The sequence below is a fragment of the Gallus gallus genome, chromosome 4 (assembly GCF_016699485.2).
Source record: "Gallus gallus isolate bGalGal1 chromosome 4, bGalGal1.mat.broiler.GRCg7b, whole genome shotgun sequence".
NCBI lineage: Eukaryota > Metazoa > Chordata > Aves > Galliformes > Phasianidae > Gallus > Gallus gallus.
The window spans coordinates 67,971,985-67,992,953 of record NC_052535.1 but is presented as its reverse complement, the minus strand read 5'-3'; the positions used below and the strand labels follow the sequence as shown (position 1 = coordinate 67,992,953).

General features: G+C 41.3%; 1 protein-coding gene across 21 annotated transcripts in view; it reads left to right on the top strand.

Annotated features, from left to right (window-relative positions):
• The window catches only part of LIMCH1 (LIM and calponin homology domains 1), a 164,889-nt gene extending 144,229 nt beyond the window's left edge, over nt 1–20,660 (top strand). For 12 of the 21 annotated variants that reach the window (XM_015285469.4, XM_015285467.3, XM_040699791.2 and 9 more), the window contains 15 exons: nt 690–783; nt 2,069–2,241; nt 2,846–2,951; nt 4,116–4,190; nt 4,908–4,936; nt 5,559–5,642; nt 7,385–7,477; nt 8,469–8,573; nt 9,857–9,993; nt 10,754–10,878; nt 12,264–12,387; nt 13,297–13,383; nt 15,778–15,886; nt 16,639–16,741; nt 19,932–20,660. In XM_015285469.4, the coding sequence (XP_015140955.2) occupies nt 690–783; nt 2,069–2,241; nt 2,846–2,951; nt 4,116–4,190; nt 4,908–4,936; nt 5,559–5,642; nt 7,385–7,477; nt 8,469–8,573; nt 9,857–9,993; nt 10,754–10,878; nt 12,264–12,387; nt 13,297–13,383; nt 15,778–15,886; nt 16,639–16,741; nt 19,932–19,957 (1,470 nt within the window). In that variant the 3' untranslated portion in view covers nt 19,958–20,660. The remainder of the gene's footprint in view (nt 1–689; nt 784–2,068; nt 2,242–2,845; nt 2,952–4,115; nt 4,191–4,907; nt 4,937–5,558; nt 5,643–7,384; nt 7,478–8,468; nt 8,574–9,856; nt 9,994–10,753; nt 10,879–12,263; nt 12,388–13,296; nt 13,384–15,777; nt 15,887–16,638; nt 16,742–19,931) is intronic. The other 9 variants (XM_046940883.1, XM_040699792.2, XM_040699794.2 and 6 more) reach the window with 7 other exon arrangements.
• Nucleotides 20,661–20,969: the final 309 nt, after the last annotated feature.

Genomic DNA, 20,969 nt, shown 5'->3' with positions numbered 1-20,969 from the left:
ATCAATTTGCTGCAGTGTTTCTTCATTTGCCTACCGGGAAATGGGATGTGAAGTGGAAGCTGCTAAATCAATCAGCTGGAATGCTGCTGGTGTGTCGCTGGTGTGGTTAGCTGTGCAGCAGGCTGTACTGGGGCAGGAAGCTGCCTTTTCACAGCAATTTGGATTATGGGCTTGATATGATTTCACCATATTTTTCAGCCCTCTTTCAATAACTTTTCAAGTATTTCATTACCTTCAATACCAACGCTGGCTTTTCCCTTCAGATAACAGATTGTTTAGACAACCGTGAAATAAAGGAAGTATTTAATTCCGTTGACACTTTTAAAGCCCTCCTATGTGCTGTTTTTTCACAGATGCATAGGTTTTGGTGTTATTCTGGAAGAGAAAACTGGGGGTGAAATGTGTGCTTATCTCCAGCTAACACAACTCAAGATATCCTACAATTCTAAAAGCTGTTATGAGCTGTTCCAAAACAACTGCATAATGGCTGCTGCTGAACTTTCAAAAGAGGAGATTAAGGCTCAGTGACTCAGTGCCAGAGTAGCAGTGCTGCTCACGGGCTCACTCTGCGTGCTGCTTCCCACCGAGCTCTAAAACAGCCCATCAGGTTACAGAGCAGCAGCAAACACCTGCCCTTCTGTCACCCATCTTTCCATTTCCACTGTACTGACTGTCTCACTCCTCCACAGGCCTTGCCGGGGGAAGCAGATCCGGCCGCCAGCCAGCAGGCCGAGGGCAGCCCTGGAGCAGTGGGACACGGGAGCCCGGCAGACCTGTCCCCAGGTGGGTGGATGGCTGCTGCCCCTCCCAGGGCATGATTCCTCATCCAGGAAAATGCATGACTCCTCCCTCATTTGGGGAGACGGATTTGTTTGTAAAATGTGAAGCTGCATTCTTCACGAGGGTGTCTCTGAAGAATGACTCAAAATATGAGTTTCATCGTACTAAATTCGTGAACCTTTTTTCTTCGTATTTTAAAATGGGTCTATCAGAGTTCAGCTTGATGTAGGTAAGCAAAAGGTACTGTTTGAAATAGGTGTTTAAAGGAAATCTCTTCCTGCAATTGGCACATAAATACAGCGATCCTCTTTTTTGAGGATAAATGTGACCTAACCAATTGAGCTTGGCTCTCGAGCATCAGTGGGTACCATTGCCCCAAGATCAGAAGCACATCCAGCCTTTTCCTGACAGCTGCGAAGCACACTAGCTGTTAGCAGCATCAGCTGGCTTAATTACTTGGTCTCATAAATGGAAACAGGCCATCCTTTCAGGTAGGAAAATCATTGCATAGCAGCACAGAGCTCAGCAATCTGGAATTCCACCCGGCAAGTCACACAGAAGTTGCAGTCTGGCAGTGTAGCCAATTCTCTTCTCAACAGTCAGTGGTGAGGAGCTGGGATGTTTGTCTACATATCACAAAGCGGCATTGTGTCAGGCTCCACACCTGTGAGAAACACTAAATGTTGAGCACTGATAGCAAAGGAAACTGCCAGGGAAAACTGAGAGAATGCACAAGCTACAATAGTAAAAGGGTGGATTTTCATTGTGTCTGCTTTGCAGGGGTAGATGTTGTCCAAACTGTGTGATCTTGTAGAGTAGGCAACCTGCTTATCTGGGTAGCGCCTTAGAGCAGGCTTCATCACACAGCTCTGGAATGTGCAGTACAGAGATCTGTACCTCAACTGGCATGTTGCAGGCTACAGCTCATTTCAGACAAAGAGAAGTACCTGATATAATAGGGTGGTCCTTCCCCCCATGAAGTGCTTCTGTGCCTTTGTTGGCCATGACGGATGTCCCATGGTGGTGACCAAGTGAAGCGTCAGCATCTACTTTCTGTCAAGTGTATTTCATTCTTAAATGAAAGTGCTCCCTGAGAGAGTCACTCTACTTGTGTTGAGGAAAGGAGATTTAAAGTGTGTATATATGTATATGTATATATATACACACACATAACGAGTTTATGGGCTCAAAATATGCTCGGTAAGAAACTGGACTGTAAGAAATAAGTCACTATTTTATTTGAAATAATATCATACCCTAATGACATTCTTTTGTATATGTGGACTAGGTTCAGAACAAAAGCAATTCAAGTCAACTGTAGTTTGTGCCAGCCCTGTTGTGAAGAGCTTAGAATTTTCTCCTAGTCCTGTCCCTCCAGAGGAAACTGCTCCAAGTGAGAAAGATGTGAAGAAACCTGAAATGGAGAAGCAGAAAGAGGCAGCACTCCCTGCTATGCAGGAGGTATGTACGGCAAGAAAGGGAGTGGAAAAATGAAACAAAGAAAGACCTCACAATGAAATGTATATTGTGCAAATAGCTGGTTGATATTTCCTCTCTGTATAATGTTACATCAGGAGTTCCTTCAAAACATGTCAAGAAATGATGCTGAAGGTTGATTTCTGTGCCAAATCCAGTGATCATTAAGAGTCCCTCCTCCTGGAGGAACCTGGAAACTGTTTGGAGCAGAAAAGGGTACTTAGCCTGCAAAGCCCATTCCTTCCACGTGTTGGGAGAACAAGGCATTCAGAAGGTGTAAGCAGTGGAGCTTGCCTGCATAGTCTTCTTAAACTGTTGAGTAAGCACTGGCAGTAAAGAATGGCCATGACCATACTGATGCAGTAGTTGTTGGTCCGAGGTTAGAATGAACTTTGGTATGCAGGACAGTGTGAATACTGAACTAATGTTTATTTCCAGAACTATTGCAAGCCCACATTGTAATTCTGGAGACAGAGGCTTATTAATCTTTAATAATGTTGTTTCAGAAAATAAATAGGGTTTTAAGTTAATCTTTGATTGTATCTGCTGATTTTTTAATGCAGTTTTCTGTTCCAAAATGTCTGGACAGGTAATGAAACCGAAAGCCCTAGAACAAGAAGGGAGTGTAGTATTGCCATTTTTGAAGAAACTGCCAGAGACCAGCCAGGTCACTCTGCATAATTCTGATCTGCAAGGTGAGCAAAAAGAAAGGTTGGAAGCTGCAAAGAACTCAGCTGAACATAACTGGATGTGTGTGTTGTGTTCAGGGGGAAGTGCCTAATTACTGAGCTGGAGGTTTCTGGACTTAAAATGTTTTATTTTTAGTTGCACCTGACTGATATAAGTCCTCTGACTTCCGTGATGCAAAAGACTCTTCTTGCTGTTCCCTTTAAATACAACAGCAGGATTGTGGCACTGAGGAGGGGGGACAGGATAGGCACTAACTTGCACTGGTCAAGCTTAGTAATTGTTAGGATGCAGTGTTATGGCCATGACTATTACATCTTATTAGTACTGCTGCTCACAGATGAGAATAGCTTAGTGATTGGTTTTATCTCACAATAAAATTTCCTGGAGATTAATTCTGCACTCAGCTGTAGCTCCTGTTTGTAGATAAACAATGCTTGTATCTGGCCACATCTCTCAATTTGACCTGTGCATATCACAAGTTCTTGCAAAGCAGAACTTTTTCTTTTGCCTTCGTGACAAAGTTTTGTTTGAGATTGCTAATGTTTAGTAGTTTTATTTCATCTTGATTTTAGAGATGCACATATGTGGGGATTGTGAAAGAGATAGGGAGTAATTATCTGAAGTTGTCTTATTTGTCTACGTATTGGTAATGTAATGATTATCAGAGTGTTTTCAGGATTGGAATAACTGAAGGTAATACTGTTCTGTTTCAAGCACAAATCAGTTCAAATACTGGGTAGCAGATGTAGGTCTCTCTGGCATGTTCTGAGTGATGCTGAAACACTCGGCTGCTCTCTAGTGTTCACAGCACGTATACTACAAATAAGATTCCATAATCCTTTAAAATTTGCATCTCCAATAGAAGCGAATGCAAGAGTGAATTAGCACTATTGCTAGAGCTCTCATACTGGGGGTTGGAACTAAATGATCTTTAAGGTCCCTTCCAAATCAAGCTGTTCTATGATTGTATGATATAGGGTTAAGGACCATATTGCAAAAGTAGCATTTAAGTCTGTTGTCCATGAGATCTACAAGCCCTTCAAGAACTAGCAGTGTTGGGCCACTTTTTGCGAAGCAATTGCAGTAAGAACCCTGCTGGTGGGTCTGATGGCCCATCCTCACCTGTTGACTGCGCTGTTTCTTGTTCTGACCCTGTGCCGTTCCCGCAGAGCCACCCCGCAGGGTCATGGTTCCGCTCAGGGTGCGGAACGACTGGCGGCGCTCCCGGTTTTTCTCACAGCCAGGTAAATGCGACTTGAAGGGAAGAGCAGCCTCACACCTCCACTGCCTCCAGTGCGAGGCATCCTGAGCCGTGGGGTGGGCGAGAGCCGGCAGTCACGGGAACTCGTCCTACCTCTCGCCTTCGTAGAAAACGTCTATTCCTGTTGCGCAGTTGACAAAGAGCTGTTGGGTTACGCATTGCTGTGGTGCTCTGGCTTCAGCACTCAAATGGAATCACCTCTAAATACTTTTTCCTCAATTTCTTCAAATCAACCTGATCCAAAGGTGTTTCAATAGGAAATGGCAATGGTCCTCTTCGTAACTGTGGCTCTTGAATAGTATAGTTCCATCCTTGTCGCTTTGCTGTGCTTTTTCCTTTCTTGCACAGAGCCCGGAAGGGAAAAGTAGATCAAAGCAGGTAGCACTCAGTGTCCGGACCCCCCTAACTCTGTGGCCAGAAGTAGATGGCAGTAGCTAGTTTTAGAGTAGAACCTGATGTTAGTTACAATCATGCTCTTCTGTATCCCGATCAGAAGTAGTTTTGTTGGTGTTGGGCATGATGTATTTCTCTGGTTTGCTTGCTTGCAGTTCATCTTTGCATTTGGTTGTGGGAGCAAGTAGGAAACTAACATGAAGCTTTTTTGTACAGATAAAATGTAGCATTAATTGCAGATTAAGCACTTTGGGTTCTTTTGCGGTGTTTTAACTTTTCCTTTTTCCTTTTTTTCCTTTTTTAATAGCTGATTCTGGCAATAGTGACAAATCAAATGTGAGTACCTTTTTTTGCATTGTTGTTTTGGTTTAGAGATATGTATTTAACAAAAATTAAGTTTCTACCCAAACTGTCTTGTAACATCCCCAGATAAGAATGAGAGAGGAAAAATAGAACCCAAACCAAGACATAATCTGAATCTGTAATTTAAGTCTTCTTTCCTGGATAAAAATGCAGAGCAAGTCCTTAGGCTGTTGTGCTGGCAGACATGAAGTGAGAGAATGTATTTTACCTTCACAAATTGCTTTGCATGTTGAACAGAAAATTGCAGAGAAGAAAAATAGAAGCTTTTCTTAAATTTGGGTACCTGCAGGCATCTCTGTTCAGCGCTGCTGAGAGCTTTCTTTCAGTTCTTTTTCTTTCCACTCCCTCCCTCCCCCCCCCCAGCCCAGCTGAAGTTTCCCAAGCCTTTCTTTGCAAACCAAATGATTATCTTCTCATTTAGATACCTGTGGGCAATCCCAAGTGTCAGTGAAGCTCAATATATTTTCTGCTCAATAAGAGTACCATTATCTAGTTCAGAGTTTGCCATTCTAGCATTACTGTCAGAGGCAGACTGGGTGAAGTGGTAGCCTTGTGAAGTGTTGAAGTCTGACAGCTTGCTTTTCCTTCACACCAGCGTTTCAATTTCTGGTCCTGGGACCCAGAGGAAGAGCGGAAGCGGCAGGAGAGGTGGCAGCATGAGCAAGAACGCCTGCTTCAGGTAAGGAACGCGCTCTCTTTCTTCTGCTCTGTGGCTCAGCTGTTTCCAGCTACATTGTCCCTTTACACAAAAGTTGAGCATTTCATGTCATGTTTTCCATGCTTGAAGCACTGGTAAGATGGCTGAATTTTTCAGTATCGAAATGTAGATCACGCCTTAATCTGGCCATATCGTGGCCAGCTGTATTTATCGCCACTCTTTGTGGATAGTTTAGTGAGTTCTGTTGCAGGTAAATGAGCTGTGCACTCTGTGGTTTGGACGTCCTTACTTCTCCCTTTCCCACCCCCAGGGAATCTGGAAGGACTTAGTTCTGGGTTCCATTGCGGAGTTCAACCAAGTGTCGATCTGCCACTATATTTAAATCACCTTCAATGTAAACTGTTAATTACTTCGAGCCTCTTTCATGAGACTAATATTTTGCTAACCTTGGCTCTTACACAATTCTTCTTTAAAATGGTAATTTAATTAGCTTCTTGTAGACTTCTCCTTCTGTTTACATATTCTTCTTGGAGAATATCAAACAACATTCGTACACAGAGGCAGTGGTTTTTTGTGTGTTTTTTTGTTCTGTTCTGTTTTGGTTTTGTTTTGTGAGGGGAAGAAACCCACTCTGAACAACGACTGTTTTTGCCTGCAGTGGAGTATGCTACAAAAAATCTGGTTTTGTGTCTTAGCTGGGAGAAGTGCAATATACTTGAGAACTTGAGTTTCCCCATCAGTCAGTAGTATCTTTTTTTATACAGTGATTAGGTTTGATTGGTCCCAAACAAATCTTATCTTTTCTCCATGCAACAGAAGAGCAAAAAAAAAAAATGTCCAAAGGTGGAGAGCAGTAAAACGATCTTTTCATCTTGGAAAAATGCTTCATGTCTATCTGTCTTGCTTCCTTTTCTTTAGTTTATTTCTTTTTAGATAGCATGCTTGTTTCCTCTTGGAATGCTGTCAAATTCTCATCATCACTTTTCTGGCAAATCTGAATGCTCTCTCAAGAGTAATTGCTTTTCTTTTGGATTAGACAGTTGCAATTTCTAATTTGAACAGATGTTAGAACTGGTGTAAAAGAGGTATGAAAGTTGTCATTCTTCCTCATATTCAAATCAGTTCTTCTAAGATCTCTTTTAAGATCTCCTTGAGCTAAATCTTCATGTAAAACTGTGTGAAAATTATTCTCTAGAAATGATCCCATCAAGGAGGAAAAAGAATTGCTTAGCAATTATGAGTTTACTTTCGTCAAACCTTTACACACTGTTTATTTATCTTTTAAACTTGTGTACACATTTATCATTCACTAAATTGTACTGGCATCTCTCTTACATTAGTGCCAATTCCAGCATCTGCAAAACCTGTTTGTTTCTATGCTACTTTGCTGAAATTATTAATGAAAAATGCATGCTTAAGTACTTTGAGATGTGTGGTAGCTTTTTGCAACTCTTAAAACTTTATAACGAACAAGGAATTATTGACATTGTTTAGAATAAATTTCATTTCTGGCAAAGTGCATAAAAATGTCTAACAAGCCACATTTCTTGTGGTTCCTTGTATTAACTGTAAGAGCTAGAAATTAGGGGGAAAAAGAAAGGAGACTTTTGAGACCCATGGATGTATCTAATCTTCACATTTGTGTTTCATCCTGTTTCTTACAAAGCTATTCTTAACAGGCTTATTTTCACTATGGTGGTGCTATGGAATTTACTTCTAATACAGAATGCCCTGAATTCACCTCTGTTTGTCTCCACTTACAGGAGAAGTATCAGAAGGAGCAAGACAAACTGAAGGAGGAATGGGAAAAGGCACAGAGAGAAGTTGAAGAGGAGGAGCGTAGATACTATGAGGAGGTATAAAGCTGAAGGGAGGAGGTTATTTATTGACTTTTTTGTATTTAAATTCACTCGTTTATGAACTAAAAAAAAAAAATCCCATACTAAGTTAATAAACAAAAAGTCTTCTCAAGTTTGAATTCTCAGGAGAGTTATTTCTCTTAAACACTACCATAGGCGCTGAGGAAAACTATTTGAATATTTAGATAAGTATCCTCAGAATCTCTGATTGCTGTGCAAGTCTGGTGAGTCATAAGGGTTGTGTCTGGGCATGCTCGGGCTTCTCTCCAGAGAGAGAGCCCTTTGTGCTTTGGCATATACTTGGTATCTGCACTTAGGGGAATTCCAGGTGAAGTTGTCTGCTTTGGGCATCATCACGTAGATGTGTTGTTAACCAGCCTTGTTTCTCAAAATAAGAAAAAAGTGCAGAAACTGTTCAAAGCTTGCAGCTGTAGGGTAATAACAATATGGACAAAAATGTTTTTATTCTGTTGTACGTAAGTCATTATTGCAGGAAATTGGAAAATATCAATGTTGTCCATTTGCCTAATTACACAAATTGATGTCTTATCATCTGTGCTTGAGGGTCATACTTGTGATCTTAACAGGAGGTACCTTTTTCAAGTTCTGGAACACATTTCTTATGTACCAAGTGTAATTTCATTTTTTTAAATGTAATTTCATTGACTGATGTAAGAAACAGTGGTGTCATCCCAAGTGGAATATTCTGTCTGGTTTTGGACATCCCTTTTCAAAGACAGTAAGATGAAAGGAAAAAGAGTGCAAAACATTGAAGTAAATTAAAAATTGAGTTATTACCATTATTCTTGGTAACACAAGCCCTTACCTAGGCATTTAAATACAAATATGTATTCAAAGCTTAATGCTTCTACTTTTTAGCATATAGGTGACGTTCTGCTTGTTTGTTGTTGGACTTTTTTTTTTTTTTTTTTTTTTGCTTGTTGTTTTTTTTAAGTCTTTCTCTCTCCTGGTTCTCTGTTTTTCTTAGGAACGTAAGATAATCGAGGACACTGTAGTTCCATTCATTGTTTCTTCAAACTCTGCAGAACTCCTCTCCTCTTCTTCCTCTACCACTGAAGGAAATAAAACAGCGGTGAGTTTCTTGTGGAGTCATAAGGCAATAAAGTCAAAGCCATCTTGAGCGTAGAGTTTCACTCTTTGCTAAAGGCTAACAAAGTTTGGGAACAATTAGAGTAAAAGGTTCCTCAGAGCACTGTAGCTTGTGTATTTTTACAACCGAAGAGCCAAATTTCCAAACCAACTGCTGTAGTCCCGTTTTTTTATTACAGTAGAGGGTGAAGCCTTCTTTCTTTTGCAGCTGCTTCTCTTCTTTGACGGGTGCTGTGAAAAAAGTCACCTGTTCCAGTTTATTTTACCTACCTTCTCAAAGCCAACAAAATCTGAAGTTATTTCCCTGCATCCAAAATCTTGATTGTAAGACAGTGCTTTAAGCACGTCTGGGTTGACAATGAATCCAGCTTTTCTCACTTTTCCTCCTTTTCTCATTGATCATCCCTTCTAGAAAGCAGCAAAACAAATGGAGGAATATTCACACTCTGATTCTCTTATGGATTCTGCCATACAGAATGTTTAAATTGATATATCTAGCATATAATTGTTTGCCAGAGAATGGAGAATGACACCTCAGATGATATCAGTAGAATAAATGTGGTATTCCCAGACTTAATTTTCTCCTGCCTAAGGCACCCACACCCAAGAAGTCATCTGTATTTTCCATTCAACTCCAGGATTAGGCATCCTTTTATGTATCATCTGCCTCTCTTTCACCCTTCCTGCCTCCTCTTATCACTCATCCCTGAGCACAGTCAGCCATGGCACTTTTTCCACATGGCAGTATATGGTGGTAACTTCCTGGGTGGAGTTGCTTACGCCAGGTTCCAGGCAATGCTTCAGTGCACTCAGAAGTGAAGCATCTCATGCCATGGTTCACACAAGCTCCTCTGCTCAGGTATTATCCACTGTGGTACCATTTTGAAAGTAGTACTGGTGTTCCCATTTGAGAATGCCCAAAGCATGTGAGCAGTGTTCTGCCCCGGGCTGCAGAATTCCCATGATTGTGAGCTGAGGTAAGTTGTAAAATCTTCCAAAGACCAGTAAGGACTGTTTAGCTTCTCAAATTCACTCAAGCTTTTCTGCCAAATGGGAATTTTACTTAGTTATCTTCAATGCTGTCTCATAGTTGGTCAATATACAGCTTTTCGTTTCACATTCCACTTAATATAATTAGTTTATTTTAGCTTATTTGTTATTTACAAAGCAACACAGTATACCTAGGTGCAGGCTGTGCTTTTCTCGTATGTGTGCTAATGCTGAGTTCAAGGGAAGCTCCTTGTTCCCTCTCCTGTTGTTTTCTAGAACACAAGTGATTCAAATGGCTCTCCAGAGGAAGGCAAACCAAAAGAAGTTACAAGGCAGAAAAAGCTGGTTTGGGAGCAGGACAGCATAGCATCTCTGAAAAACAAGGAAAATGAACGCTGGCAAGAAAAGAGGAGGTATGGACCCCGTCGAGCTTTCTGTTCTGTAGAGTTCTGGGGCGTCACATTTGCCCATGATTGATGCTGGAGCCTCTGACCTCCTTGGCTTGGTGATAGGTGTAATACAGCCTAATCAGGCTTACACATGTATGGCCATACACAATGCTAGTTGGGTGTATCAGAAACCTCACCTTCCCAGCATACAGCTTTGCTGAGAGGCTTTCACATTATCCAGATCAGAATTAGATCTTACAGCTTAGATAGTACAGACATCTGTGTATGGCACTGCGCTATACTTTGCATGTAAACTTCACAAGCCATTTGGATGAATGGAGAAGCAGTAGCTACTTTTACTCAGAATCTTTCTGAGTTTGCCTGGTTATCTTGAAATTGCCATATTCAGACTTGCCAGGTGGTGTTCAAAGTCCTGGTCTTCATCAAAGTGGTAAACACAGCTTTCACAAGAGAGGCATCTAATGATGCTGAATAGTGTATAACGAACACTGAGAAAAGCTGTTTCTGTGTCAAATAAACCATTTTCCACAAATCCAAAGTGTTTTCTAGTGCATATAAGAGTGAATATATGAGGTAGGAAGGACACATGGTATGTTTAGAGTCAGACTGGTTAACTCCTGACTGTTACCCATTGGTTTGTCAGTTCTGACCCACAGACCAAAATTGTTGCACATAATAGACTTAAATTCAAAAGTCTGGTTTTACCATTGTACTGTAGTTGGATTTTTGGCTTCATCTATACAACATGACTTACTTTTCTTAGCAGTGGAAATAAAGTTCTCTCAGGACACCCAGAGGTGGGTATCTTGAAAGGAGGTGACCAGGAGTACCAGGTGCCGGTGATGGAGCGCTGCTCGCCTGCCCGGTTGAATCTGCCATTGACTCAGGGTGAGAGACATGTGCATGTATTCTTTTCCAGATAGGAATCTTGTGGGTATTTATAGTGGTTTGCAAACTAACTTGAAGAACTTCGGAAATTACAGTACGCTTATTTCTTCAAAATGTGAATATCTTGGATTCAAGAGTTGTTTTCTGTTAGTAAAGATAAGTGTGCTAAGGTGAAATCTAAAATCTTATTTACATCAGCAATTAATGCTTTGACTGTAGGTAGAAATCTCGTTTTCAGTAATTTGACTTGGAGTTATCTTCCATCTGTTATGTAATCGTACATATACACAGAATTTATCTTAATACATCTTTTTTGAGCGCCCGGAGATACTGCTGGTTTGGGAGAGAAGGAATTTCTCCAAGGTATTGTTGTCAACAGGGTCACCCTCAAAAAAAAAGGGAGAAAGTGAACTGTGAAGAGAAAATGAGCAGAACTAAGTATAGAAAGCAAATGTAGATTTTGAAAGCGAGTTTTTAGGTCTTCGTTTTCAGTCTGGCATAAAAATTGATGATTCTAAGAAATGAACTGTCTATGGATAGGAAAGGTTTCCATATTATTACTTGTTCCAAATGCAAATTCGGTTTATTAAATTTTGCAGGTTTACTCACCTTGTCGCAATTTTATTGTGTTCTTAGTGCTTCGGTAAATGTTGCTTAAGTAAAGAAAATAGAAGATGCTGCCCAGCAATCCACCCTTGTGGTTTTGTAGTTGTGATTAAGCAAACTCCAAAGATTTGACAGCTTAACATCTGCTAATAAGGCTTTTTCTAGGTTCTCTTCCACAACTTGTTCCACCATTAGTACTCTGACACCTTGACACATCACATCTTGTTCTCTCCTTAAGATATTAAATAATCAGGATTAGGACTTTTTTGACCTTGATATCAAAAATAGGTAACAGGGCTTTCATAGGCCCCAGTACAGCTTTTCTTCTCCTCTAACCCAGTTGGTTGGTGCTTTGAAAGGTAAGGCCCTTCATGACCAGTGAGCCACAAAATTGGTCAGGAAGGATCTGCATGGTATGCTCCATCTCACAGGCGGGATGCTCAGCTGCCTGTGCACTACAGTTCATTGCGTACTGCTGTTGTCACTGAGCCTTATGCACCCATCTGAAACATAAGTAACATAAGTGAAATAATAGAAACAACAGCGCTTTCAAAGAGGTGTGGGTCATCTGAGGAGAGGTTTGGGAATGAGAAAACACACCCCTATGTGTAACTGAAAGCTCCTGGTGCTTTCTTACGAGAGCCAGGATGGTGGTTTTCACCTAATTCCGACTTCACCTCTTGCATGCTGTATGGTGAGCCCACAAGTTGTACTGGTTAATCAGTACTGACAAAACCACTTTGTGCTTAGCATTGAGATGTCCCCACCTCCCATTTCAGATGTCCCATGGAACCAGCAGCTGCTAACGAAGCAGTCCCCACACCACGCAGAGGACGCCCGGCAGAGACCGCTGCTGGGGCAGAGTGCAGGACAGCAGCCGAGCGCCACAGGAGAAGGGAGGAGGTGAGGATATAAAATAAAGGTCATTGCAGAGTGTGAGGAGTCGTGCCGGCTCTTCTCTATATCCTTGCTCAGCATTTTCTGTGGGTTAAGTTGGCTCAATAAAATCCGCCTCGTTGAAGGCAGTATCTGAGAGCTTCATTCCCCAGCTTCTAAACACACAAAGATGATTTCATTCCCGTTCTTTAAGGATTATGACATTTAGAAGGAGACATGTAGAGAGTAGTATTTTATTTCTGCTGCAAACTGTGATTGATGAGGTTTTTTCCTTCTCTGATGCTTTTCTTTGTGTTTTTTTTTGTGTAAGTCTTACTGAAAGGGAATGCCAGTTCTTTCACAAAACAAAGGATATATTTGCCTAATATTTGAGAACTATATTTAGTTCTTTAATCTGTAAACAGCTTTAAGCAGTCAGAGTTTGAATCAATTCTGTGATTCCTGATAACAGAAAACACACATGACTTTTCTCACCAAATTCTTGCCAAGTAGAATGGGCGCAGATTGAAAATCACTTTGCAGTGCTGATAGCTTTGCTTTCATTCAGTGAAGGGCACAGACCCTCCATCAGTGACCCCACATTTGCTCTACCAGTGTGCCTCCATACACATCCTCTTGGCTTAAGCCTCCCTCACCAGAGTGTGAGGTGTGTTGTGTTGATAGGTGAGTAGGGGTCAACATGTGAACGAATGCCTTGTGAGCAGTAGCAAGCAAATTGAGGAGCTGAACCACAACGTGTGTTGTTTTTCACTGTATCAAAATAGCAGGGGACAGCAAATGTATACCTTGTTTTCCTGAAACAAAATCTTTGAAGCTGGGAATCCTGAGATCCATCCACTGTGATTTCTCAGTACAAAACCTCAATTTTCACTCGTTTCTTAGTTGTAGCAATGCATTTTCTCTCCTTTGCTTTAGGGCAGGCTGTCATGAGAACTTTCGATCTGGGCCATCGTCTCCCTGCTCACCTGCTGCACCAAGTCAGTCACCCAACAGGTACAAAAGGTCAATAAGGAATTTTGCAGACTGAATACATCTTGTGGTCACTGGTGAACTGCTACAGTGTAAATTACATTTGTGTTATGTAGATGCACTATTAATTCCTCTAAGTGTTGAAGCTCATAACCATCTACATAATAAACTTGTCGCTCCCTCTCCCTTATTTCCTGCCTACTTCAGCAGTATTGTTGTGTTTTAAAATAACACAGCTCAGAAAGCAGCTATAGGACTGCTTGATCATTGGAATTTCAGTGAAATTGAAATGGGATAATATAAGCCCCAATCAAAAGCAGGCAGTTAAGCGTGAGTTCAGAGCACTTAAGCCAAAGGATATTGTCTTTATTGTGAATAGTCACATGCACAGGAGTAAGCTGTGTCCCTGATTCTGTCAGGCAATGAGCTGTGCATTTTGCAGTGAATAGATGTTCCAACTCTAAATAGATAGCAACTGTAGCTTGACTGAATCACTGATAATTTCTCATGTATTAAATCAATCGGTTTATTAAATAGCACAATCATACAACACAGAAACTTAGAAAGAGTTTATTCTATTTAAACTACATTTTTCTTCAGGCTTGATAGCCATTGTCATTGCCATGAAACTATTGGGAATTCTTAATGTGAATAACTTCTTCATTTCTTTTCTGATAGTAGCTGCAGTTTTGGTGGTATTGCAGGTCATTTATTGCTACACATTATTGCTAGTCACGATAGCTAGTTCATAGTATTTAGAAGTTATAACCTGATGTGTCTCCTTTTTCTAAGATCTTCTCCTGAAATAAATCTGAGTTTTGAAAATAATGGATAAGATGTAATTAATTATTACAGTAAAATGTTAGGAAAGTTCCTTTAAAACTTCCTTTAAGTTTTTCTTCCAAAGCACTTTGTTCTTTGATTTGACACTTGAGCTTGGCCATGTAGTAACTCTGGTAGTGGAAAAGAAGTGAAGACAAAGATGAATTCAAAGATAAGGCAATGGAGCAGAGTGCTTATGGTTGTAGGGAAGAGAAGAACCCCAGGAAGTTATCCTAGAAATAACAAAAAGAATGAAACAGGAGAAGACAGTGAAGTGCCTGTGCTATCCAGTGTATGTGGTGGGATAAAAAATGGTAAGTGCAGTAGTGACAGAGATTAGGTAGAAGCAAATGCAGTTTTCTGCTTGTGATGAGTCTTCCTCTGCTTCTATCTCTTCTGGAAAACAAACAAATAAATAAATAAAGTGGCTTTTTAATCATGATGCAGCCCAGATCCATCTCTGTTGGTGGTTCATTAGGTTGCTGCATTGGAAACATGAAGCACAATATTGTAAACTTGCTTATCTGTATACAATTTCATTAAACCATCTCCTCAGTGTTCTTGACATGTCCTGGAGTTTCTCTCTTTGTTTCAGCCCTGGCTGAAAAAAAAACTTGTATGACACATAATGACAGGAGATCCCAGTTGTTCTCAGGTTCACCTCACTAGATGAACATCAGTTCTGGCAGGCTAGCACAAAGGTGAGAAGGAAGGAGAGTGAAACACCAACAAGTGCACACCTGCACTGCCATCACAAACATTATGAAAAAGAGTGCATGGGGCCCAGCTGTCATCAAACAGCTGATTTATTAGAAATGTCTAGGCAGGACTGAATCTTAAGGTGAAAGCTGGAGTATTTTCACATTGCAGATGGAAATCTGACTTCAGCTCTAATCTAAGTACTTGGAGTATAACAGGCATGTAGCTGCAGCACTGTAGGTTAAAATGACTTACTAAGTGCCTGAAACCTGGTCTGTGCCACCACAGTTATCCTGCTGCTGTTAACTTAGCCAGCTGATTGAGGTGTAAGAGCAGCATTCCTGCCTTCTGACTTGCATAAGGAAACCCATTTGTAAACAAATGGAGAAAATTCCAGGCTGAGCATCTGAGTCAGGTAATATATGTGAGTATCTGCTCTAGTAGCTTCATCATTGGCTGAGTCCTGCTAAGACACCAGCATTATCTACCTGTGTGTGAAAAAGCTGAAAATAAATAAATAAATAAAAGCGAGGAGGCTTGCATTTCCCTTGATGTAGCACAGCAGACTGGTAGGGAAATGGGTTTAAGCTCCTGCACATTCGAGCATTTGAAGACCTCTGCTTGGTTGGCTGTGTGGCAGATGTGGAGGCTAACTCGGCAAAAGCCTGCTTTAGTCCCAAAGCTTAGCCAGAATCCTTATTTCAAATAATATTTGGAAGCGTATGTGTCTTCTGTTATACCAACAGTCTTTTCCAGTAGAAGAGTTCTAAGTGATTGAAGGGCCAATGTGCATCTCTGATGTGAACCTCCCCCTAGTGCTTCTTCCTCTCATCATGTCCCTCCCTTAAGCACTTGGTTGTGTTTTAGTTTCTGTTCTTTTTTCTTAAAGCAATGTTTGTCTCCTAGGTCTGTCAGCGGAAAGAAGCTTTGTTCCACCTGTGGGCTTCCTCTTGGCAAGGGAGCTGCCATGATTATTGAAACGCTTGGTCTTTATTTCCATATTCAGTGTTTCAGGGTACGTCTCTTACTGTGTCCACCTGCACAAAATCTCAAGTCATCATGCAGTGTGAGGAGAGAGTGTGTTGAGGTCTATAGATGTGGAGCTGGAAAAGAATAGGGGATCTGCGTGCTTGTTATGTTTGTTTGTTTATGGACAAGTGAAAGTAACATTAACTGTAGCCAATGTGTTTGTTGTATTTATTTAATTTAATTTAAATTATTATCAACGTATTATTTAAATTAAGCCTATCACTTAGTAGACTTAGCTTTGCTTACAGAGGGAAGCATCTAATAACTTTCCAGTTATTTCCACAGAAATGCTTTGTGACCGTGTCTCAGGAAATGACTCAATGTAGTGTTAGCTATAGAACTCAGAAAGTGTCCCTTGGGATTATCTCTATCCCAGTTGATATTAACTGTTTGTGAAACCTTAATTTTGGATATCTACTCAGAATAAACTTCTGGCCTTTGTCCTGCACAAAGAGATTGGCTCCAGAATGCAACGTAAAAATCAGGTGTCCCTTAAGATCACTAGACTTCACTTCTGTGTGAGCGGTGACTGCTGAAATCCAGTCCTAAAATACCATTTGCTGTAAGGCAAACTTGTCACCAATTTGCACTGCTCCACAGGAGTATGGGCTGGGTTGTGGGGGGTGCTGTTTTTTCCCACCGTTCTCAAAAGTATTGGAACAAAAGTCAAAATGTTGGGAAAGCTTTGACAGAAACTAGGACATGATCTGTTGTCCTTTACTGTGCTTCATTTGACAGTGCGGCATTTGCAAGGGACAGCTGGGAGATGCAGCAAGTGGGACAGATGTCAGGATTAGAAATGGTCTTCTGAACTGCAATGATTGTTATATCCGATCCAGAAGTAAGTACCAAATCCTGTCCTACAGTCGCTTGCGTATTTTTTCTGATTTCACAGTGAATTCTAACAATACTGTTTCCATGCTTTTAATTGATGGGCTTTTCTCCTCCTAGAAGAAGTGCATTATGACCAAATGTCTTTGCAACTCAGGCATAGCTTTGCCTTTGGAAGGGGGACATCCCAACCTCATTTTAGACATCCTTTTGTAACATAAATACTTCCAAGCCCAATAAATTTTGCCCAGAGGATATCTGTCCAGCAGCATTAGGCTTAAAGGCCACTCCAGTGCATAAACACAAGTTTTATACTGTGCACACTGTATGGCCCGGAGGCTTGGATCTGTCACCTCACATGAGACAACACAGATCACACAGAATCACAGAATGGCCTGGGTTGGAAGGGACCTCAAGGATCATGAATCTCCAACCCCCCTGCCGGGCAGGGCCACCAACCTCCCCATTTATTAGACCAGGTTGCCCAGGGCCCCATCCAACCTGGCCTTGAACACCTCCAGGGACGGGGCATCTACAACCTCTCTGGGCAGCCCCTTCCAGCACCTCACCACTCTCCTGGTAAAGAACTTCCCCCTAACATCCAACCTAAATCTTCCCTCTTTCAACTTAAAACCGTTCCCCCTGTCCTGCTGTTATCTACCCTTTCAAAGAGTTTACTCCCTTCCTGTTTATAGGCTCCCTTCAGGTACTGAAAGGCTGCAGTGAGGTCACCCCGCATCCTTCTCTTCTCCAGGCTGAATAAGCGCAGCTCCTTCAGCCTGTCTTTGTAGGGGAGGTGCTCCAGCCCCCTGATCATCCTTGTGGCCCTCCTCTGGACCCTCTCCAACAGCTCTCTGTCTTTCTTGTAATGGAGGCTCCATACCTGGACACAGTACTCCAGATGGGGCCTCACAAGAGCAGAGTAGAGAGGGACAATCACCTCCCTGTCCCTGCTGGCCACCCCTCTCATGATGGAGCCCAGGATACCATTTGCTTTCCGAGCTGCAAGAGCACACTGCTGGCTCATGTTGAGTTTGTCATCCATCAGGACCCCCAGGTCCTTCTCTGCAGAGCTGCTCTCAAGATACTTCCACTAGGACTAGGACCCTGGGCCTTATTTGGTGAAGTTCCTTTTTTTTTTTTTTTTTTTTTTTTTTTTTTTTTTTTTTAAGTCTCTAAACATCTATATGTAGAGCAATAAGTCAGGGAAAATATTAGGAACCATCTGTAACTACCCATAACGAATCCTTGTGGTGGGATCTCCAGACGTGTAGTTTGCTGCAAGTGTTGAAGACTGAGCCAGACAACTGCATGTCAAAGAAAGCTTAATGCATTTTTCAGCCCTAAAGTCAGTCACTGGAGAATCCTTTCTAGTCCTGGGTTTCTAAGACTTGTTACCCAATTGCTGGAGCAATTTGGAAGGCACATAAGAAAGCCAAGGGAGTAATCTCTGCATTCTTTTTATGTCAGTGTTCTGTATATCCACTGCCTACAGCTGTAATTGAGGAGCAGGGATATAGAGCACTTTTCTCCTGTTTCTACTGTTTCTTCTCCTCTCCCTCCAAAGCAGCAGACATTCAGGAGTCAGGAAAGTACATCCGATTTTTTTTCTCCTTGGTATTTCATGTTAGCAACATTTCCCCATCAGCAGGGCTAGAGGGTGCTGTTGTACAATTATTTCCCTGGTGTTTTTTTAAATTCTACAATGAAAGGTTAGCCACTTGTTGTGTTAACGGTTTAACCTAGTGCACTTAGAAATAGTTCTTCCCTTCAGACTTGATATCATAAAACTCCCTCCTGTAGATCAAGTCTTCATCTTAAAAATGCGCATTTAGACATCTGTGTTTACACGACAAAGAGAAGAATATGATAAAAGTCATATTTTTCTTTTCTTCACAATCCTTTCTGCTTCAACAAGAATTGAGGTCCCATAAGGATAGCTGAAAGCTTAAATTATATATCAGCCTGTATGCTGTAGAAATCATCCCATCATCATTTCTACTGCAGCAGTGCTGGAAGATGCAGCACAGAAGCTATGGGCAGTGTATTGTACTGGGAGGTTTTGCATTTGTGCATTTTGAACACAGTGGGAATCAGGCCGATGACTGTGGGAATAGGTTTTGTGGAGATGGATACTCCCTGAGAAATAATAATGGCAAAGTTTTGGGTTTTTTTATAAATTGCCTCTTGGTGCTATGTCCACGCCTCATGCAAAATCTCAAATACTGGTCTTGTTGACAAGCTCAAAGGGACCAGTTTTGATGCCATGAAACTGCAAACATGGTTAGTCTCTCATTTTTAACTTAAATTTGATGAACTCCACTTCTGAAATGAAGAACAAACTGGTGCAATGCTCGTGTGCTGCCCTCTGGTTCCACAGAGTCTGCTGCTAAATATAAAATGAGTTGCTTTCCTCCGCCCTGTTGAACTCTGAAAGCCTGCACAGCAGTGCACACAGCTGATGATCTCTAACAAACCCGTGGTTGATCAGTATTGCTCTGAAACGCTTACAGACCTCTTGATGAAGTATTTTGACTGCCAGCATCTTCTTTATTTGAAACTGGGGGTGATTTTTTTTTTCCTCAAAATCAAGTATGAAAAAGCTTAAGAGAAAAATGCATTAAAGATTTTGTAGCAGCCAAGAGTACAGTTCTTGTTTTCTAAGTGAAAGTGGATAAGGGATATTGGTAGGTAATTTCTCTACCCCAGAACCTCCCCATGGCAGTTATTGAGGGGAGCTCCATATTGAATGTTAAACATACAAACAGTTACAGATTTGTGGATGTTGAAGTCAAAGGCAAGCAGCAAATTGAAGAGATTCTCTGTGTGGCCAAATGACACAAGGGCTCTGTATTGTCAGATAACACAAACCAGGCACAGCTGAAGATGACTCATCGGCCCTTTGCTTCACTGTTTTGCCACTGCAGAGCCTAAAAGTAAATGTACCCCCAAGTACTTCCAGTGCAAATGAAATAAAAGTGCGTGCAGAATGCAAATGGCACAGAATTCCTCTTTGCAGTTGGTGCTCCAGCTTTGCAGGAAGGAGGAGAATCAGGGCACAAATGATACATATTTTCAGGTGTTGTTTTTTTGAAGGATAGAGATGGAAGGAAGAAAAGTCCTTGGCACTCCATTTTCTTCAGGAAGAATGTTTGTTAACATTTGTAAACTAACGACTTTGTTTTGTTTTGTTTTTTCAGCTGCTGGACAGCCAACTACATTGTGACGTGACTTTCAGTCCCAGTAACTTTCAAGAAGGAACTCTCTTCTCACGTGTATCGGCTGCCTCCAGACAATCATTTGTAAGAGCTTGAATTCATGGACATCGTGGCTCTCATCTCATTTTGAAAAACTCATAAAAGTGCTGCACCTGCTCCTTTAAAATGCAATATGTTGGTTTTCCCTTTCTTAAGAACTTCGCAAAATATGTATGACCGTATTTGTTAAGGCAAAGCCTAAGTACTATAACAACAACAACATCCCCCCTTTTCAGGTATGTTTATGATTTTCAGTCTGTTACTTCGTTCTCCTGAAAGTAATAAGAAAACAAACATGCAATAAAGCTGTTTTGTGTTAACATTTCTAGGAATTAAAATTTTGAGTTTACAGAACCTTTATAGAATATGCCAAGTTGAGATGAGAAGTAATTTTAAGATAGCATCTAATCAGTGCATTTGAAAAACTAAGCATCACAGCACATGACTGCTCTGTTATAACTGAAGCTATAACTTTTTTTATACAGAGACTAGTTTGATAATACATCCTGTAATTCTGAGACATTTTGTGTTTATATTACCTTCAGCGGAGGGTAGGAGTTATACAAATAAATTATTGCACCTTTAGCAATAGGATTTTTTGTTTGTGTACCTCAAGTAATGTTCATGACTATAGCTTGATATTCTCTCAAATAAAGATTTCTTCATTAAACCTAAAGACTGTATACCGTTAACGGCTGCAAGGTTCCATCAGGAGCAATCCTCCTCAGCAGGTTCAGAAGCCAGTGTTGTTATGAGGTTTAAGGACGGGGTGATGCGGGGGGAGGCTGCGGAGTGGGCGGACACAATGCCTTGTGAGTCTGTGAGCTGCAGCGCGATGGTTACGGTGAAGCTTTCCTGGTTGTGCAGCATCCCGCTGATGGGCTGAGTTGTTCTGAGGTCTGCCGTTCCACCTGCAAACACAGTGTGTGGTTGAAATCTCATGGGGAGAAATACGCGTTGCGTTTGGCCCTCTCCAGAGTC